An 18,772-nucleotide genomic window follows, 5' to 3' on the forward strand; every position below is an offset into this window, starting at 1 on the left:
TAAAAAGGAAATACAAGTATTCTTTGGCTAAATTTAGAAGAATGGTAACAGTTTCATTTTAAAATGTCAAAAACTCAGGGCACCTTGGTGGCTCAGTTGGTTGAGCATCCAACTTTCAGTTTTGGCTCAGGTCATGATCTCACGTTTTGTGAGTTCAAGCCCCACATGGGGCCCTAAGCTGACAGCACGGAGCCTGCTTGGATTTCTCTCTCCCCCTCTTTCTCTGCCCCTTCCCCACTTGTGCTGTCTCTGTCTCTCTTAAAAATAAGTAAATACATTTTTTAAAAAAGTAAATAAATAAATATAATATCAAAAACTCTAATTCACTGGAAATTATATCCTTTGCAGGTATTTCAATCCCCAATTAAAAAGAGATGTAAAATTCTCTATAAACCCCCAAAAAGAGAATGGCTCTCTCTCATCTCTCACTCTATTAAACTACAGTGATGGCTAAAATTAAAAGAAATCTGCTTGGAAAAGGTAACTGCTGAAAAGTATTGGCACTAATGAAGCAGCACTGGAACTATGCTTTGTAGGGCAAGCAATATTATACCTATAAAACAGAAATTCGTAAGTGAAGAAATTAATCTGGTTGTGTTTTGGTGGCAGGATTAAGTACTTTAAAATTTTTCCCTTGCAACTCTATTTTCCAAGTATTTAAAAGTGAACATAAAGCACGTCATTTAGAATACCACAGAATTTTTTAAAGATAATATTTAACAGTATTAAGTTAAATGTGGATTGTTACAAATTTTAAACACAAAATTTGCAGAGGTTGCCAACTGTGAAAACTTTATATCCTCATATGCTTCCCATCAGCATTTATTTAGTGAAACAATTTAAAAGCAAAATTACCATTCTCTAAATAAACTCCACTTCCCTCATTCAACTTTTTGTGTAAATAGTACATGCTTTTTGTAAAACAAAACAAAACAAACAACCCTACAATACATAAGCATATAAAATAGAAAGTGAAACCTGGCCTCCAACAAAGGTAAACCTGTACCAACACTTTGGTGATGATAATTCCATACAATTTTTACACCATAAAGACAGGTTTTACCCCTTTTATTTAACAAGTACACAGAACTGCACATTATGGATGTGCCATAAGGATTCTATTCCCAACCGTCATTAAAGTTATCTACCACTTGTCATTATGAATTACACTACAATAAATATCTCTGTGCACAGGAATTCCACTGGTCTCTCACCTGCTTCACTGGAGTTAGCACCACAGACGTTCTCCTGGGCAACCGGGTAAAGACAACCAAATGGTTCACAGTCCAGTGGGCTCCCAAAGAAACTTTGTTCTCGGCTTATTGAGACCCTCAGGGGATCCCTGTCTTGACAAGAATCTGCAAGGAAAAAAAAAAGATGGACTCATTACATTTCCACAGTTAGCTAAAACAAAAATGGCAATTTAGGGGCGCCTGGGTGGCTGAGTTGGTTAAGTGCCTGACTCTTGGTTTTGGCTCGGGTCATGATCTCATGGTTCACGAGTTCAAGCCTTGTGTCGGGCTCTGTGCTGACAGCATGCAGCCTGCTTGGGATTCTCTGTCTCCCTCTCTCTCTGCCCCTCCCCTGTGCCATCTCTCTCTCAAAATAATAAATACTTAAAAAAAATTAAAAATTAAAATTAAAAAAAAAACCCCAAAAACAAACAAAAAAGGCAATAGAGATTACAGATAAAAATCTGAAATTTTACACACCTAATGTATGTAGCAAGGAAATAATAACCGCTTAAGTTTTTCACACAGGCCTTTAAATTACTTCACTTCCATTTCCCTAACTTTAAGGCTGCTCCTAGTTCAAATATCAGATAATACTTCAGTATTGACCAATCACAGGATCAAGTTCCTGGAGAATTCACTAACCACTGATAGTATTCTGAGGTATGTGTTGATAGCATAAAGTCAAAATAACCATGGCTAATCTGTGGTATGACATCAAGACAGAGGTTTGCTCTGGAGAGAACTGAGAGGCCATAGTTGGGAGGACGCGAGAGGACAGTCTACGGAGTTCTGTAACACTCTAGTTCTTGACCTGAGTGGTGGCTACATGGGGATGGCTATTACAGCGATAATCACTGAAATAAACCCTTATGATTTGTGCAATTCTCTGAATATTATACTTTGATACAAATATTATAATGAACAAGTAAGGAAATAGAGGCATGGGAGATACCCAAAAGTAGAAGCTAATCTACTGTGCACCACCTTAGAAAAACTTGGCAGTTAAAGGCACCGAATATTACATAAGGAAAGTGTGCACCAGGGAACTGAAGACAGGGACAATGTTTAAAAATATGTACTGAGAACAGACCCATCCCACCGCCTACATTTATCCCCAGAGGAGACTAACGATTTATGCTCTGGAGAAACTGAATCCAGTACACTCTGAACTCGGGGGGGGGGGGGGGGGGGGGCTCGGCACTGAAAGAAAACAAGGGTGGGAGGAAGTAAGAGTGCCAAAAGGAAGTCAGGGGTAGTAAAGTCTGCATCCTCAATGCAGATTCCCCCCAGGTCTGGCTCCATAACAGCAACAGCCAGACTTGTATCAAGCTTGGCAGATCTTTCCTTGAAGAAACTAAACTCTAAACTGCCTCAAGGAAAGAACCACAGATACTAAATTGAGGGTGCCTGATGAGAAACCACCTTTTCTAATGAAGTCCAGCAGGAAACAGGGCCGCCAACTACACAATTTCTTTCTTTTTTTTTTTTTTTTTTTTAACATTTATTTATTTTCGAGACAAAGAGACAAAGTCCCAGCAGGGAAGGAGCAGAGGGAGAAGGAGACACAGAATCCAAAGCACGCTCCAGGCTCTGAGCAAGCTGTCAGCACAGAGCCTGGCGTGGGGCTTGAACCCACAAACCGTGAGATCATGACAGGAGCTGAAGTCGGACGCTTAACCAACTGAGCCACCCAGGCGCCCCCAGAATTTCTAATTAGCCATGAGCATCCCACTCAAATATGCAAGATATTAGAGAAAAGCCTCTAAAAAAATCAGAAACAACAAAAAAGGAACAAAAGAATTTGGACAGAGAAAATACAGGAACCCAAACAAACAAAACACTATATATATATGTGTATATATATATATATATATATATATATATACACACACACACACACACACACACATACATACATATATTCAAAGTAGTTAATTGCATTGGTGACACAACAGCAGGATGCTATGAAAAAGGAAAAAGACAGGAAGAGTAAGCTTTTAGAAAGTGCAATGTGATTGTCAAAATAAAAATTCGTAAGTGAGAAATACACTGAGGCAATTCTTCCAGAAAGTAAAACCAAAAGAAATGAACTATAGAGAAGAAAATTAGAGGATCGATATAGATCAGTGTTTCTCAACATTACTTTTATCATCAGTCTTTGTAGTCATTATTTCTTGCTCTAATTGCCTCCTACCTCCATGAAATTTTAGTAACTACAGACGTACTGCTTATCTTTTTCTGTACAACTGTGGTTTGGTACCTTTCTAAGAAGCAGTTTTTGTCCCTTCTGGAAGCGCTAACACCCTTATTAACAATGCAGAACAGCTGTCCTCCAACTTCCAACTAGGTGTTTCAAGAGAAAATAGTGTGATCTTCCCTTACATTAGAGGTATTTAACAGAAGTATTAGTGTAAGAAGACAGACATTCAACAGAAACTTTAAGCAAATAAAAAGTGACAATTTGCTATAGAAAAAGAAGTTTTAGGGGGTGCCTGGGTGGCTCAATTGGTTGAACATCCAACTTCAGCTCAGGTCACGATCTCGCCATTTGTGAGTTTGAGCCCCACGTCAGACTCTTGTGCTGACAGCTTGGAGCCTGGAGCGTGCTTTGGATTCTGTGTCTCCGGCTCTCTGCCCCTCCCCCACTCGCACTCTGTTTCTCTCTCAAAAATAAACATTAAAAAAAAAAAGAAATTTTACAAAAAAGGAAATATAGCACACTAACTGAACAGTGAAAAAAACTTAACACGTTAGCACGATAGTAACTTAGCTGGATTTTTCCTGAAATGTATTGCCAAGGATAGTGGTAAATATAAGAAGAAACATAAAAGACTTGAAAAGTGGCTGTCTCTGGTAAAGTTAAGGGGTGAAGGGTGGGTAGGGGCAGGAAAACATGCTGTTTCATGTTATAACCTTTTAGCGCTATTTGCCTTTTTAAACTGTGTGCCTGTCGTACTCTGACTAGAAGTATTCCCCAAAGAAGTGTGATAAAGGCTAGGATAAAAGCTCCCAAAGGCAGGGGGTGGGACACTTGATAGCTCAGGACAAATTTACAGGGAAGTAGCAGTGAACCCCACCCTGAAGGAAGGAGCGAGATCACGAAGGGCCTGCAGGTGACAGTAGGGACTTTGACTTAATTTAGACTTACTCCTCAACTCGAAGAGAAACCCGGTGAAGAGTTTCAAACACGGAGATGCAGAGGGAGACTACTCTGAATATACCATGGGAAAATGAGAGTAAAGCTAGACTGCAAACAGGGAACACTGGAAGCTGTAGCAGCCACTCAGGACTCTGCATGAAGTGAGTGGCAGTGGGCAGGGAAACAGGCAGGTGCCAGAGCGGAACAAGAACTGAGAAGTGGTGATGGGTTACTGCGTGTCGGAGAGATCGACACAAGGATCTGCTTGGATAAACTCGATCAATTATTTGCTTGAGTCTGAAATCTAAAAATCATTATGAAACTCAAACAGGGCTATTTACTAAAGATCGCAGGGAGGAATTTTCCAGATAACTGCATCTAGGAAGAAGTAGAGAGAAGAACTATACCTGCTTATAACTGTTCATAAAGCCAGAATTTTAAGCATAATAATTATCCTCAAAAGATACACGAAAAGAGCAGTGAGGGTACTGAAGTAGAAAAGCAGCAAAGAAGAAGAGAAAAAAAGAGTTACTCCTAAAGAAACAGGTTTAGAAGGCAGATATGAAAGGAAGCATAGGGAATACAGTAAATAGGTTTTCACCATACACAAGAAATTAGTTCCCTAATGCCACATTTCTTTAAGTCCAAATTTTAAATACTGTTTATGTAAACCCATTTTTTTCTTTCATGAGTATTCGCAGTCTGTTTCTTCAAAACAAAAATTTAGCATTCTGAAAAAAATGTAGAAAACTGGCAAACTATTAAACAAATCACATTTTATTGGGGTGCCTGGGTGGCTCAGTCGATTAAGCCTTCAGACTCTTGGTTCAGGTCATGATCTCACGGTTCGTGGGTTCGAGCCCTTCATTGGGCTCTCCACTCACAGCACAGGGCCTGCTTCAGATCCTCTGTCTCTCTTTCTCTGCCCCTGCCCCACTAGTGCTAGTTCCCTCTCCCAAAATTAAATAAATGTTAAAAAAATTAAAACCAAACCCTATTTTATCAAACCGTATGTTTACCTAGTATAGAAGTTCTGCCACTTGCTGGTGATTCTACCTCTTGTATAGCGCTAAGTTCGTGCTGGTTCAAATCCAATCCACATTTAACTTTTGCTACAGGCGGCTTGGAGGATCTCCTACCCAGTTCTTTGTCCAGATGCTTGCCTATCAAGTCAGAGACAAAGTTAGGCATAGTACAGATCTGTTAACATACGACAAACTTTTCTTCAGCCAGAGGGTTGCGGGAGGTGAAAGCAAAGAGTAACCAGCAGACAGTTAACAATAAAATGCAATTATCTTACCACTTTGCTTGGCACTACTTTCTGAAAGCAGCTGATTGTCATCGGAGTTGCTCCTAGTAACAGACCTAATGTTTTCCTGATCGTCTCCTGCTAGGTCTTGGGGACGAGGAAGCCACTCTCTGAGCTTCTGACTTTGTACGTCATTTCCAACTGTGGGCTGACTTATCTGAAAAAGTGGACAATTGAGGGTGGGGATGACACAAGATGAGAGATCATGTGAAGAATTCATCAGATGTGTACTGCCCTTCTTAAATTAGAACCTCAAGCAAATAAATAATTCCATCACTCACACTATTACAGCTTTATACATAAAAAAAGATGAGAAATGCTTCTTATACAGAAACCATATTCCATTGAAAAGTACAATGTTGGACTTAAAACTCAGCTTCCACTGTATCTTTCATAAGACATTCTACTTGAGTACTCCCCCCTGCTTTTCTTTCCCCATTACTTTTCCTTAAAAAGACCAGTAAATCCCTAGAACTCAAGTACTCATGAACTCAACTCAAGCTTCTCTTGAACATCAAAGGATTTAAGGAATTCTATTTAGACTAAACCATAGATTTAGGAAGTAACCTTTTAAAATAAAATAGACACCTTCACACTCAGAATATATTCCTGTCTCCCCTACTGAGAACAAGGATGTCTACGTGACCGTGGTAGAGTCTGCCCTCTAATTCAGTAACAGGCAGCAGTTCTAACTGTCCATCAGCCCTAAAATCATGCGGTAATATGATCACTTAAGGAAAAAGATGGTACTAATTTTGATTCATATACAATTGTCCACAAAGTGCTATACAGAAAGCACAAGACTTGCTATCTGCATAAAAGAAATTCCGCTATTCTGCAATTTAACCTTTTGGTAAGTTCAAAACCCTTTATGATAAAACTTCAAATGACAATCTACATTTTTAATGGTGTTTGCACTTGGCTATGTCAAACTACTGGCCGAAATCAGTTGGGCTTCCAGTAACTATTAACCTCCGAAACACCATGCACGGTGGATCAATTCTTACTTTTTAATTTCCACATTGTTTAAGGTAGAAAAATAAAGCAGTTAAGGTCAAACCACTTATCCTCAATAACTAAGAATTTATTCAGGCCTGAGATTAAAAAACATTTAGCTTGTCTGAGTTGGGTTACGTCCATTATTTAATTTCTAGGCATTCAAATTTAATTACATACCTGACTGTATTTAAAGAAATCCTTCAAAGTCTCTTGATGTTTCTGTATCTGCTGCTGCAGTGTCATCTGTCTCTGTACAAGCAACTCTTCTTGGGATTTTTGGCTGTGATGCAGAACTTGCTTTTGTAGATCCAACTGCTTCTGAAATTCCAGGTTATCTTGCCGAGTTAAGACAGGTGGTGAAAAACTCAAAAGCCTATCTTGAAATCTGGGGATCACAGAATTGCTGGAGGGAGCTGCATGTTCATTCTTAGAGGAATACGATCCACAACTGTTTTTAGATTTAACTTCAGCAAAAGGCAGCGGAATAAATGAATGCTCTCTTTTGTGAGCTGAAAACAAAGAGGGAAGAGCATGCTCAGAAGACTCACTTTCAGTCCACTGTGTGTGTTTGTTTAATAGAAGTTCTTCCTGGACTTTCTCATTAGAAAGCACCACTTCCCTTTGTAAGTCCAACTGTGCTGTCGAAATGTCTTGCTGAGGCAGAACGGGCTGTGATAAACTCGAAGGTCTGTCCTGTGATGTTGAGATTTCAGGGTGACTTACAGGAACAGTACTGTTACATCTGGGTACAAAAGGCTTTTGGATTCTTTCACAATCAGCAACAGGCGGTGCTACCTGGGATAAGGGTGAAGAGCCAGTCTGCTCAGATGAGACCTTTTTCTCCAGTTTACTTAGTCTTTGCAAAAGTAATTCTTCTTGGACTTCCTGTCTAGATCGAATGGATCTCCTCTGTATATCTAACTGCTGCTGAAGTGCCTTCAAATCACCCTGGTGAGGTTGGATAAAATGCTCAGCAGGTAACTTTTCCTCAAATTTATACTGTCTGGGCAAAACCAATTCTTTCTGGGTTTTCTTGCTGCACAGAAGGGGATTTCTTTGTGCAGACAAGTGTTCTTGTTGAAGTGCAATCAGGTGATCTGGCTGGGTTAAAACAGGTTGTGATAAATCTAAAAGCCTGTCAGGCAATCTTGGTATCTCCAAATTATCACTCTTAGCTGAACAAGGTTCTTGGACTCTTCGAGATTCACTAAGGGGTAATGAAGCAAATGAATGCTGTGCAACTGGGGGGAAGGAAGAGGCGCCAACCTGTTCAGGAGATATTCTTTCCTTCCACTCACTCTGTTTATGCAAAAGTAATTCTTCCTGAGCTTCCTGTCTAGATTGAATGATAGCTTCTCTCTGTATAGCTAACCTTTCTCCAAGAGCCTTCAAATTATCTTGTTGAGGCTGGATAAGTTGTGATATCCTCAAAAGCCTATCCTGCAACTGTGGGATCTGAGAATGGCTTGAAAGAATTTTAGTATCACTCTCTGTTGAAAGGGCTTCCTGGGTTGTACCAGATTCAGCAGAAGGTAATGAGGTAAATGAAGGCTGTCCTAACTGGGGCAGGAATGAGGAGTCGGTCTGTTCAGAAGATAGATTCCCTTGGGTTTTCTGGCTAAAATGAAGGGCCTCCTTCCCCAGGCCTAGCCATTTGTGGTGTTCCTCCAAATCATCCTGTAGAGGTAGTGTATGTTGTGGAAACCTCAGAAGTCTTTCCTGAACTCTCGGGATCTTAGAATGGCTTACAGGAACTGTACTATCACTCTGGACTGACATAAACTCCTGGACTCTTTCAGACTCTGCTACCTGGGACAGGGATAAAGAGGTGCCAGTCTGTTCAGAAGAAACCGTTGTTTCTAATTCACTTTGTTTGTGTACAAATTCCTGGGTTTCTTGTTTAGCACCAAGTATCACCCTCTGCACGTGTAACTGTTCTTGACGTGCTGTCAAATTTTCCCACTGTGGCAAACTACGAGGCTGGTCCTGAAATGCTGGGAGTACCAAGTCACTTGAAAGAACGGTACTCTCCTTCTCAGATAAAGAAATTCTTCTAGGCTCAGCTTTAGCAGAAGGTTGTGAAGCAACTGAACACTGAGCAACCACTGGTGGGAATAAAGAACTCATCTGCCCAGACGTACTGTCTCCCAAATCCCTTGGTCTCTGCAAAAGCAACTCCGCCTGGGCTTCAGGCCTTGCCTGAAGAGCACCCTTCTGTGCCGTCGGCTGTTCTGGGAGCAGCTTCATACTATCATGCAAAGGTAGGAACTGCTGTAGGAAACTCAAAGACCCATCCCGAGATTGCTGGATTTCAGCCTGGCTTGAGAGAAGTCCCTTCTCACTCTCAGATGAATACTGCTCCTGGATTTTTCCAGAATGAGTGCCGGCAGAAGGTCGCAAAGTCAATGTATGCTGAGCCACCTGAGATGGGAGAGAGGGGGGTTCAGTCTGTTCAGACCATATTCTTCCATCCACTTCACTCTGTTTATGTACACATAATACTTCCTGGGCTTCTCGCCTAGCCTGTTGGCTGTCCCTCTGAATATTTAACTGTTCTTGGAGAAATTTAAAATTATCTTGCTGTGATAAGACAGGCTGTGAAAAACTCAAAAGCCTATCCTGAAGTCGTGGGACCCCAAGATGGCCTGAGGAAACTGCAGTATCATCTCTGATTGGAAAAGATTCCTGAATTCTCCCTGATTCAGCTCTGGCAGAAGGCAGTGTAGCAAATGAATCCAAAGATACTAATGGAAGGCATATCGAGAGGCCAGTTTGTCCTTCTAATTCTTTTTGTTTGTGCAAAAGCAATTGTTCTTGAGCTTCCTGTCTTGACCGAAGAATTTCCTTCTGTCGGTCTAACTGTTCTTGGAGAGCCTTCAAATTACCCTGCTGGGCTGTGATATTCTCTGAGGATGGCAAAGACTTATCCTGTATTTGGCTGATTACAGAAGGACTTACAGGAACTGTACTTTTGCTTATGGTTGGAAAGCGTTCCTGGATTTTTCCAGATTCCACTGTAGCAGGCAGAGAACTAAAAGCACGCTCAGCTGCCAGTGGTTGGAATGAAGAATGTTCAGTTAGCTTAGAGGGTATATGTTCATTGTTCTCTGAGAATCTTTGCTGGGAGTCTAAAGTTTGAGAAGTTGTTGCTGTAGACGTTTCAGCTATTTCTCTAGGATCGTGTAATATTCGCGGTCTATCATATGACAGAGGCTTTGAAAGTGTATGAGAATCTTTATGAGGCAATTTATAGTCTCCCTGTTGTACTTCACTCTGTGAGAATTGCTTAGGCTGTTCCTCTGACTCCAGAGACTGCTTGGCTAAAACATCTGAACTCAACTTGGGTCTCTGACCTTGGTCCCAATGCTCTGATATAACAGTGGGTCTTTCAGATTTCTGTGGTGGTACTGTTACAACAGAATCAGATACCAATGAAGTGGCTAACACGGGTGGGTACTTTGCTTTTAACATAGTCTGATATTCGAGTAATCGTTTCCTGGCTATTTCCACAGACTGTCTGTGAAACCTACCAAAAACAAACACAAAAAACAAACATTGTTCTTTCTTGAGGAAAGCATGCCCTATATTCCCAAGTGTTCAATTAACCCAAGTATTAAATTTAACCAACAGCAATTCAGGGTTGGCTATTATGACAAAAAAGGAACAACATTCATATTGACCTCTGAGAGACCTCTACGTTGTAGTTCCAAGAGAATCCCGATTAGATCTTCATATAAACCAAATAATAAATCCTGCAGATGCAGCCACACACTATCACAAGAAACCGTACCCTAGCTAATACCTGTTTTGCTGTAAAAGCTGATGTTGATAGTTACGAATCATCTGCCTGTGATTATCTTCATCGGATTTGACAGCGCGTGATGCTGGAGCAGTGCTGACCTAACGAAAGACAAAGCTACTAGTTGAAAGGCAAATCTAGAAACAAGTACCAAAGTATTTTACATAAACTGAAGTTCGATGACTGTAAACTTTCACATAGCTTTATTTTTCATACAAAAGACTGGCACTTCCATTATGAAGAAATGAAGTAACCCACCATTCTCCTTTAGTGCCAAGCCCAAGAGCTCAATGTACACATTACATATAAATCATGGTCATATACGATGGCACCCTCTAGAAACTGAAAGGTGAAAGCCATCAGGTTTGTGTAAGTATACCTATATCTACACACACACACACACACACACACACACACACACACACAGCACTAAAAGAAAAAAAATTACCAAATAAGATTAAAAATGCATTTCACTTTCCCGAATGCTAAGATTGCTCATATTTTCTTATCCCTCAACAATCTATGTAGGGATGAGATTTCCTGCATCTTACCCCAGTCTGTTGAGTTCTTTTTCTTTTTTCTTCTTCCAGCTGAGCCCTGAAGCAATCAGTTTCTAAACGTAACTTCTGTTGTTCAATTTGTTCAAGTAATTCCAACTGCTTTTGCTTCTGCTCTTCGATTTCCATGATCTAAGTAACAAAAATACTACTGATCTATTAACGACAAACTCAACAAAAGTTTACATGCATTACATTGAAAGGAAACCGATCTCATCACCAAGAGTACCAGCTGTCGAGAAGAAAGTGGTAATGTTTTCTCTCTTATTGCCACTGTTTTATCTGTTATGATGCTCGGCCAAATTCTGTGCTCGCACCTTTAATTTTCCAGTGTTCTCAGTAAGAAAAATGACTAGAGAAATTAAATACTAAGGCCTCACAAATAATTTGATTTCTTAGGCCCACCCATGAAGGGGTGCAGTTATCTAGAGGCCAAATAAAACATGAGCAGCATTCTGTGTCTTTTCTGTCAGGCGTGAAACAGATGAAGACAATGGCAGAGGGGTAACACATAAACTCTAATAATTACACCAACACACCAACACACACACACAGATCCAAGTAATTAGAACATGCCAGAGGAACCTCGAGCTTCTTGAGCACGGGACTAGTGTGACTGGTTGCCTGCTAAAGAGGGCATCTCGTACAGTCCCTAGAACACACATAACAGACAAATACTTACTGAATAAGTAGAACAAGGAATGAATGTGAAGTTTTATCAAGAGGAACACTTCCACCAGAGATAATGAAGAATGATCTGGTTTTGAAAATAAAAAATGTCTCAATCTGGTATTTTACCTATTCCTGATCAGGCAGTAGTGGCTACGGCCGAGTTCTTGTCTTCACCTTCCTTTCTTTCCCTCACTCATAGGACCCACTGAATTTGGACCGTTGATATTTCAGTAGTACCTCTAGAAGTACACTGGCTACATGTGACTATTAAAATGTAAATGAATTCAAATTAAATAAAACTTAAAATTCGGTTCCTCAGTGGCGACAGTCACATGCCAAGTACTCAACAGCCCATGTAGCAGGTACCATACTGGACACAGATATGGAACGTTTCCACAGCAGAGAAAGCTCTATTGGACAATATTGCTTTAGAATATTGATTAGAAAACACTTATCTGAGAAGAAATACTGGCTCATAGCATTCTCACTCCCCAACTGTATTTATATAAAAAACTATGACTATAAACTAGCTTAGTAACAATTAACCACCTTCAAGGTAATTTGTGTTAAAAAAAAAAAAAAATCTTTTATTAAAGCTGATGGGACCAAAATTATAGTTAAGGAGGTTGAATTTACAATTTTTCTTCTGAAAAAGAGTATTTCAGAAAAACTTTTGAGATTTATAAAGCCTAGCTGAGTATCTAATATTATGACAGGGACTCATTTATTCAACGAACATTTATTGAGCACTTACTATTATGTATAAGGCATTGAACCAGAAACTATGTAAAATGAATTGAATTTTTAAAAAAGTCTCTGTCTTTAAAGAAAAATGGTAAGCTTTACAGGGAAAATAAGATACATACAAAAGTATTAAATACAAAACAATGTAGTAAGGGTTAAATGAATAGTTTATAAGCAGAGATGAAGTCCTTTCTAACAAGGTAGAAGAAACAGTATCAAAAGTAGCCAGATAGTAAGACAAATTTCATTGATCAAACAAAATTATGGTACCTAGCCGAAGAAAGAAACCTCTACAAATAAAAAGTTCAGATTACCTGTTTCTGCCTTGCTGCCATTCTAATTCTGGCTGCTGCTTCTTGAGGATGAAGTAGAACCGAACTCTGAGCTACAGTTGTGATGGGCTGAGTCTCATTTATTTCTAGGAGAATCCCCAAAACAAAAATTAGTTTCAATAATTTAGAATTTTGACACCACTATTATTCTCTTTATTCATTTGTCACATATGTAATTGTATTAGACAAAGAATGTTAAGCAAGCTTAATCTGAGAATGTGATAAAAATACCTTGTTCCTTTTCATAGTCTGTATCCAATGAAAGTGGTTTCTCTTCACTACTAAGTGGTCCAGAGTCAACTGTTAAAGTATCACTTTCAGCAACTGTAAAGATACATTATTATGAATGTATTATCACTGTCAAGCTTAAATCTGAACAAAGTAAAACAAAAAAACAAAAAAACACAAAAAAAACAACTTGCATTCAGATTAACAATTCAATTTTGGTTCATCTATATGTCTTATTTAGTTAAGATCCAGTCATGTTCCAGATGACCACATATTTTATCCATTAAACTTGAGCCTAATAAAAGAAGACTGATGGGAGACGAAAATTGTGAACCAAAAGGAAAAAAATGAAGAACTGATTAAAAAGGTGTACTGATAGTTCCAAACACAAGAGAAAAGCATAAAAGAGTAGAATAAGCAAGGTACCAAAGTTTAAAAAAGAGAAGCTTAAGGAAAGTCCATTTTTATTTTAAGTTTATTTTGAGAGAGAGTGCAAATGGGGAAGAGGCAAAGAGAGGAGGAGAGAAAGAATCTCCAGCAGGCTCTATGCCACCAGCACAGAGCCCAAAGAGGGGTTCAATCCCACAAACTGTGAGATCAGGACCTGAGCTGAAACCCAGAGTCAGACACTTAACTGACTGAGCCACCCAAGTACCCTCCTTGACATTTTTAGATATCAGGATTTTGGTTATTTATTAAACCAGAGCAGAGAAGGAAGTTAAATCAGTTTTTCTGATCATATCAGGGGAGCCAGGAACGCTGCATCAAGCACTCATTCATTCACTCACTCACTCATTTATTCAGCACCTACTTATGTGCTGCATGCTGGGGACACAGTGGCACATTTTAAAAAGGTGGACAGGAGGCTTTACAGGCAAGTGGGCAGACAGAAACATTACATATTCACCTTTCATCTTCAGAAAAAATTATAAAACTAGAAACTGGTAGGTGCTATATAAGAGAAATAAAGGATTATATAATAGAGTACTATAAGCGAATCTGAATTAGGCTAGGGGCTCAGATGAGATTTGTCTTAGGAAATGACATTTAGGCGGACATCTGAAAGTAAGGAGGATCAGCTGGGTAGAGAATGTGGGGATGTCTAAGAATGAATATAAGGTGTAGTCAGACAAGGGGGAGAAAGAAGCAAGATGAAGCTGGAGAAAGCCCACTCATACAGGGCCTTTCAAAAAATTAACTTGGTTATGACTGAAGATGAATCCCCCTTTTACTGAATTCCGAAATCGTATTCTCTCCTACTTTGTTGGCCAGTCCTTTTTACTACTTTGCTGTCTGCCCTTCTTTAGTTATCTGCTAAATGCTGGAGTCCCTCCAATGGTCTCCTAAGTCCTCTTCTCACCAAATTCTTTCCCCTGAAAGAGTTCCCATGGCTTTAAATATCATATATACATCTGACTTTCCAAACTTACCTCTCTTGCTTTAAGCTACTCAATTATTTCAACAAATACTAACAGCATTTTTTTATGCACAAGGCACTTGTCTATGCCTTGGGGATACAGCAATGAACAAAACCAAGTTCCTACCCTCAATGGAGGTTATACCAGGATTGGAGGATGTGCAGGGTGGACAGAGTGTCAAGGCAAGAAGCAAATAAGCCAAGAAAGTAAATTTATGGTCTAGGAGATGCTGGTAACAGCTATGGAAAGAAAGCAGGGTAGAGGGGATAGGGAGTGAAGGGTAAGGGGAATGGGGGAGAGGAGTAACTTGCCATTTTGTATAGAGTGAACAGAGAAGGCCTTTCTGAGAAAGCCAGGTCTCAGCAAGTATCTGAAGGAAGAGTAAGGCACAGAAATATCCAAGAGCATCCCAGCCAAGACCAGCAATCTGCAAAGACCACATGAGTCGTGTCTGCTGTATGCATGGAACAGCCAGGAAGACAGTGCATATGGTGAGTGGTTCAGGAGGGAGGTGTGGCTGGAAAGGAAGTCAAGAGGAAGTAGGGTGAGAGAGGTGGTGGGAGAGAGGTGTGTGCTCGAGCAGATTATGCAAGGCTTTGATGCCACTATAAGCACGTTGGTTTTAACTGCACGAATTGGGTAGCTGTTGGAGGGCCTCCCCGAGAGTAATGACATGAGGTGATTTGTGTTTTAACAGGATGACTCTGGGATTACACCACAGCAGGAAGGTACAAAATCTGAAGACAGAAGACAGTTAGAAGGCTACTGCAAGAATCTGCACTGGACAAGAAATTTAGCTTAAACTAGGGCAGTAGGTGGTGAGAAGTGGTGGCACTGTGGACAGGTTTTAGAGTGAGACTAAAAGGATCTGTGACGATTTGGTTGTACGATATAAAAAAGGGAACCAGAAGGACAGGCTTTTCGACTTCAGCAAGAAAACTTTATTGCCACTTACTGAAATGTGGACGAGTGTAGGAAAGCAGGTGGTTATTAGAGGGGATATTAAGAGTCCAGTTTTGGAAAAGTTTATGACGATTACCCAGGAAGATGTCAAATAAGACATTTAAGTAAATGAGTGGGGTTCCAAGGAGAGGTCAAGGCTAGAAACACACACTTCGAAGATGGTAACGTAAAGTCATGACATTGGCGTTTAGGGAGTGTGAAAAGATCTGAGAAACAAGCTCAGGGGGCAAGGACTCGTGGTTGTAGAGATGAGAAGAGCAGCGAAGGAAATTATGAAGGAGGAGCCAGTAAGGTAAGAAGACCAAGAGAAAGTGGTGTCAAGAGGTCAAGTGAAGACTATTTCCAGAAGGTTTCCTGTTGTACTTAGGATAAAATCCAAAATCTAGACATGAGCTATAAGTCACTTGGTTCAGAAGCTTGGTAGCAAAATATTTCCATACAAATCCAATCACATTAAAAAAAAATACATAGAAGATAAAGCTCTAAGGAAAAAAACAAATCAAAGAGGAGTTATGTCATCACGATTCATTTGTTAGTCTGTAACTTCAGACGCTGTTGTGCTTGACTTTTGTAACTTCTGGAAATGTATTTAAAATAACCTTTTTGTCTACCAAAAAACCCCCTAAATTCTTGAAGAGTAACAAAGAAGCCAAATCTCTGGTGGGAATGTGAAATAAACACGCGACACAATATACTCAAAAGCTGTTAACATGTTCATATTCTTTGATTCAGGAATTCAAGAGTTGTCCCTAAGGAAATAAAGATGTGGGCAAAGACTGCTAAAAGGATGCTCTCTACAGCACAAAAAATAACAAGAAAAATTAGAAATACGCTAAATATTTTAACCATAGCAAGCCGGTTAATTTTGGTTCATTAATTACTGGACCTAAAATAGACAGCTGACCCTTGAACACCACCACAGTTAGAAGCCAAACCCCCACTTATAACTTCTGACTCCCCCAAAACTTTTAAAAAATTTTTATGTTTATTTATTTTTGAGACACACACACACACACACACACACAGTATAAGCAGGGGAGTGGCAGAGAGAAGGACACTCAGAATCCAAAGCAGGCTTTAGGCTCTGAGCTGTCAGCACAGAGCCTGATGTGGGGCTCAAACCCACAAACCGTGAGATCATGACCTGAGCCTAAATCAGATCCTGAACTGACAGAGCCACCCAGGTGCCCCCTGACTCCCCCAAAACTTAACTACTAATAGCCTACTGACAGCCGGGTGTCTTACCAATAATACAGTCAGCTAACACATATTTTGTATATTATAGATATTACATACTGTATTCTTTTTTTTTTTTTTTAAGTTCATTCATTTTGAGAAAGCGAGAGACCATGAGCTGGGGAGGGGCAGAGAGAAAGAATCCCAAACAGGCTTTGTGCTGTCAGCACAGAGCCCAACACGGGGCTTGATCCCACAAACCGTGAGATCATGACTTGAACAGAAATCAATAGTTGGACGCTTAACTGACTGAGCCACCCAGGTGCCCCTATATACTATATTCTTAAATACCTAACTTTTTAATTTTTTCTGTACTTTTAGGCTACGCAGTTCGTACGTGAGTTTTTTCAAATCATCGTCATCACCAAAAAAATCTTCTAATATGTTTATGGAAAAATCCACGTATAATTGGGCCCACGTAGTTCAAACGTGTTTTGTGCCAGGGTCAACCATATATAAACAATACTACCATGTTAGCGTGTGTGGAAGGAGATTCACTAAGGTTTTTAACATTTACTGCCTTGAAGTAGCAGCATCGTGGGCTTTAAAGCATTTTCTTCCTTTGACCAATTATTCTTTGATTTTTCAGGTATCATATTTTTGAACAACTTAAAAAGGGTCTATGTGCTACAAAATGAGACTCTTGGAGAGAATCACCTCGTTCCTGCCCAGAGGATAATGTTCTATCTTCATCAGCAATTGCTCCTGATTCGACTGTTGGGGCTTTACTCTCAGTCTCACTAGCAGTGGTAATCACTTCGTTTTCGTCTTCAGACGTGGACTGAATCGTCCAGAGAGATTTTTGGCTTCGGATCTTATTTAATAGTTTTTTAAAAAGAATTTTTGAAGGAACCTGGTGGGTCTTCATTGATAAGGAAGCTAAAAGAAAAGAACAACACTTATTCAGCATCTGTTATATACCAAGCAAATTATTCTACCATTATACTTAGTACCTGCCACACTCACTAGTTATAATAAAAGCACTTTATTATTCTCTACATTTATAAATTAGCAGCATATACAATGCTATTTGGCCCCCATCACAATTTTATAACCAGGAAGAATTTTCAATTTAAATTCAAACAAAAACACCAAAATTCGACTATTTTCCAACAATATGCATGCAACACAAATTTCAAACTTAAAAATGTTTTCAGGAAGATGTTTTTCTGTTTGCTAAATGATGACAGAATGCATACCGTTTAATTAACTTGTGGAAGATTAGCATTCAAAATATGTTCTATAAGGTTTTATACTCTATTCTAGAGACGAGACCCAAATATGGGACGCTCGGTGCAGAGCCGACGACATGACGCTCGATCCCATGACCCTGTGATTATGACCTAAGCCAAAATCAAGAATTGGACATTCAACCACCTGAGCCAAAAAGCTGCCCGGGCCCTGTACTTCCTAGTAGGCTACAGAGGAAAACAGAACTAGATAGAACCTTAAAAGACAATCAGGTGCTCTCAAATTCTCCCCGGTACGATCGGGAAAATTTTGCTCAACTACCTTCATAAAGAGATCCCTTCGGTCAAAAACAAGATTCTTATTTCCCCAAACATCCTTCCATATGGGTTAACAGGACAACACCAAAACTCAGTATAGTAAAAACAACTCTCTCAGGGGACAGAACTGTGTTGCAAATACATAGTTCTCTGGCTTAATCAAGGAATAAAATTAAAGCAATCTACTGAAGTCAAAAACTGGCAAACTATGGTTTTGTCTGACATACTTTTTAAAAAATGTTATAATAAAAAAATAAATAAATAAATAAATAATGTTATAATATGGGATGCCTGGGTGGCTCAGTCGGTTGAGCATCTGACTTCGGCTCAGGTCATGATCTCATGGTCTGTGAGTTCGAGCCCCGCATCGGGCTCCTTGCTGACAGCTCGGAGCCTGGAGCCTGCTGTGGATTCTGTGTCTCCCTCTCTTTCTCTGCCTCTCCCCCGCTTGCTCTCTCTCTCTCTCTCTCAAAAATAAATAAAAACATTAAAAAAATGTTCTAATTTTAACTTACAAACAATAAAGTACACAAAACCCAAGTGTACAGCTGAAAAAATTTTACATATATCTACGTAATACAATCCAGATCATGATGTAGAACATTACCAACACCTATAAGGCTCCTTCATACT

At 39.7% G+C, this 18,772-nt stretch overlaps 1 protein-coding gene across 9 annotated transcripts in view; it reads right to left on the reverse strand.

Moving 5' to 3' along the window:
- CEP295 (centrosomal protein 295) overlaps positions 1–18,772 on the reverse strand; it is a 56,823-nt gene that overhangs the window by 11,041 nt on the left and 27,010 nt on the right. For 8 of the 9 annotated variants that reach the window (XM_045483621.1, XM_045483622.1, XM_045483620.1 and 5 more), the window contains 9 exons: positions 17,289–17,510; positions 13,018–13,110; positions 12,769–12,872; positions 11,033–11,170; positions 10,485–10,582; positions 6,860–10,208; positions 5,675–5,840; positions 5,394–5,537; positions 1,215–1,358 (listed from right to left, as the gene is read on the reverse strand). In XM_045483621.1, coding sequence (XP_045339577.1) covers positions 1,215–1,358; positions 5,394–5,537; positions 5,675–5,840; positions 6,860–10,208; positions 10,485–10,582; positions 11,033–11,170; positions 12,769–12,872; positions 13,018–13,110; positions 17,289–17,510 — 4,458 coding nt within the window. Of the gene's footprint in view, positions 1–1,214; positions 1,359–5,393; positions 5,538–5,674; positions 5,841–6,859; positions 10,209–10,484; positions 10,583–11,032; positions 11,187–12,768; positions 12,873–13,017; positions 13,111–17,288; positions 17,511–18,772 lie in introns of those variants that run through there. The other variant, XM_045483629.1, reaches the window with a different exon arrangement.

The sequence above is a fragment of the Leopardus geoffroyi genome, chromosome D1, assembly GCF_018350155.1.
Source record: "Leopardus geoffroyi isolate Oge1 chromosome D1, O.geoffroyi_Oge1_pat1.0, whole genome shotgun sequence".
NCBI classification, from domain to species: Eukaryota; Metazoa; Chordata; class Mammalia; order Carnivora; family Felidae; genus Leopardus; species Leopardus geoffroyi.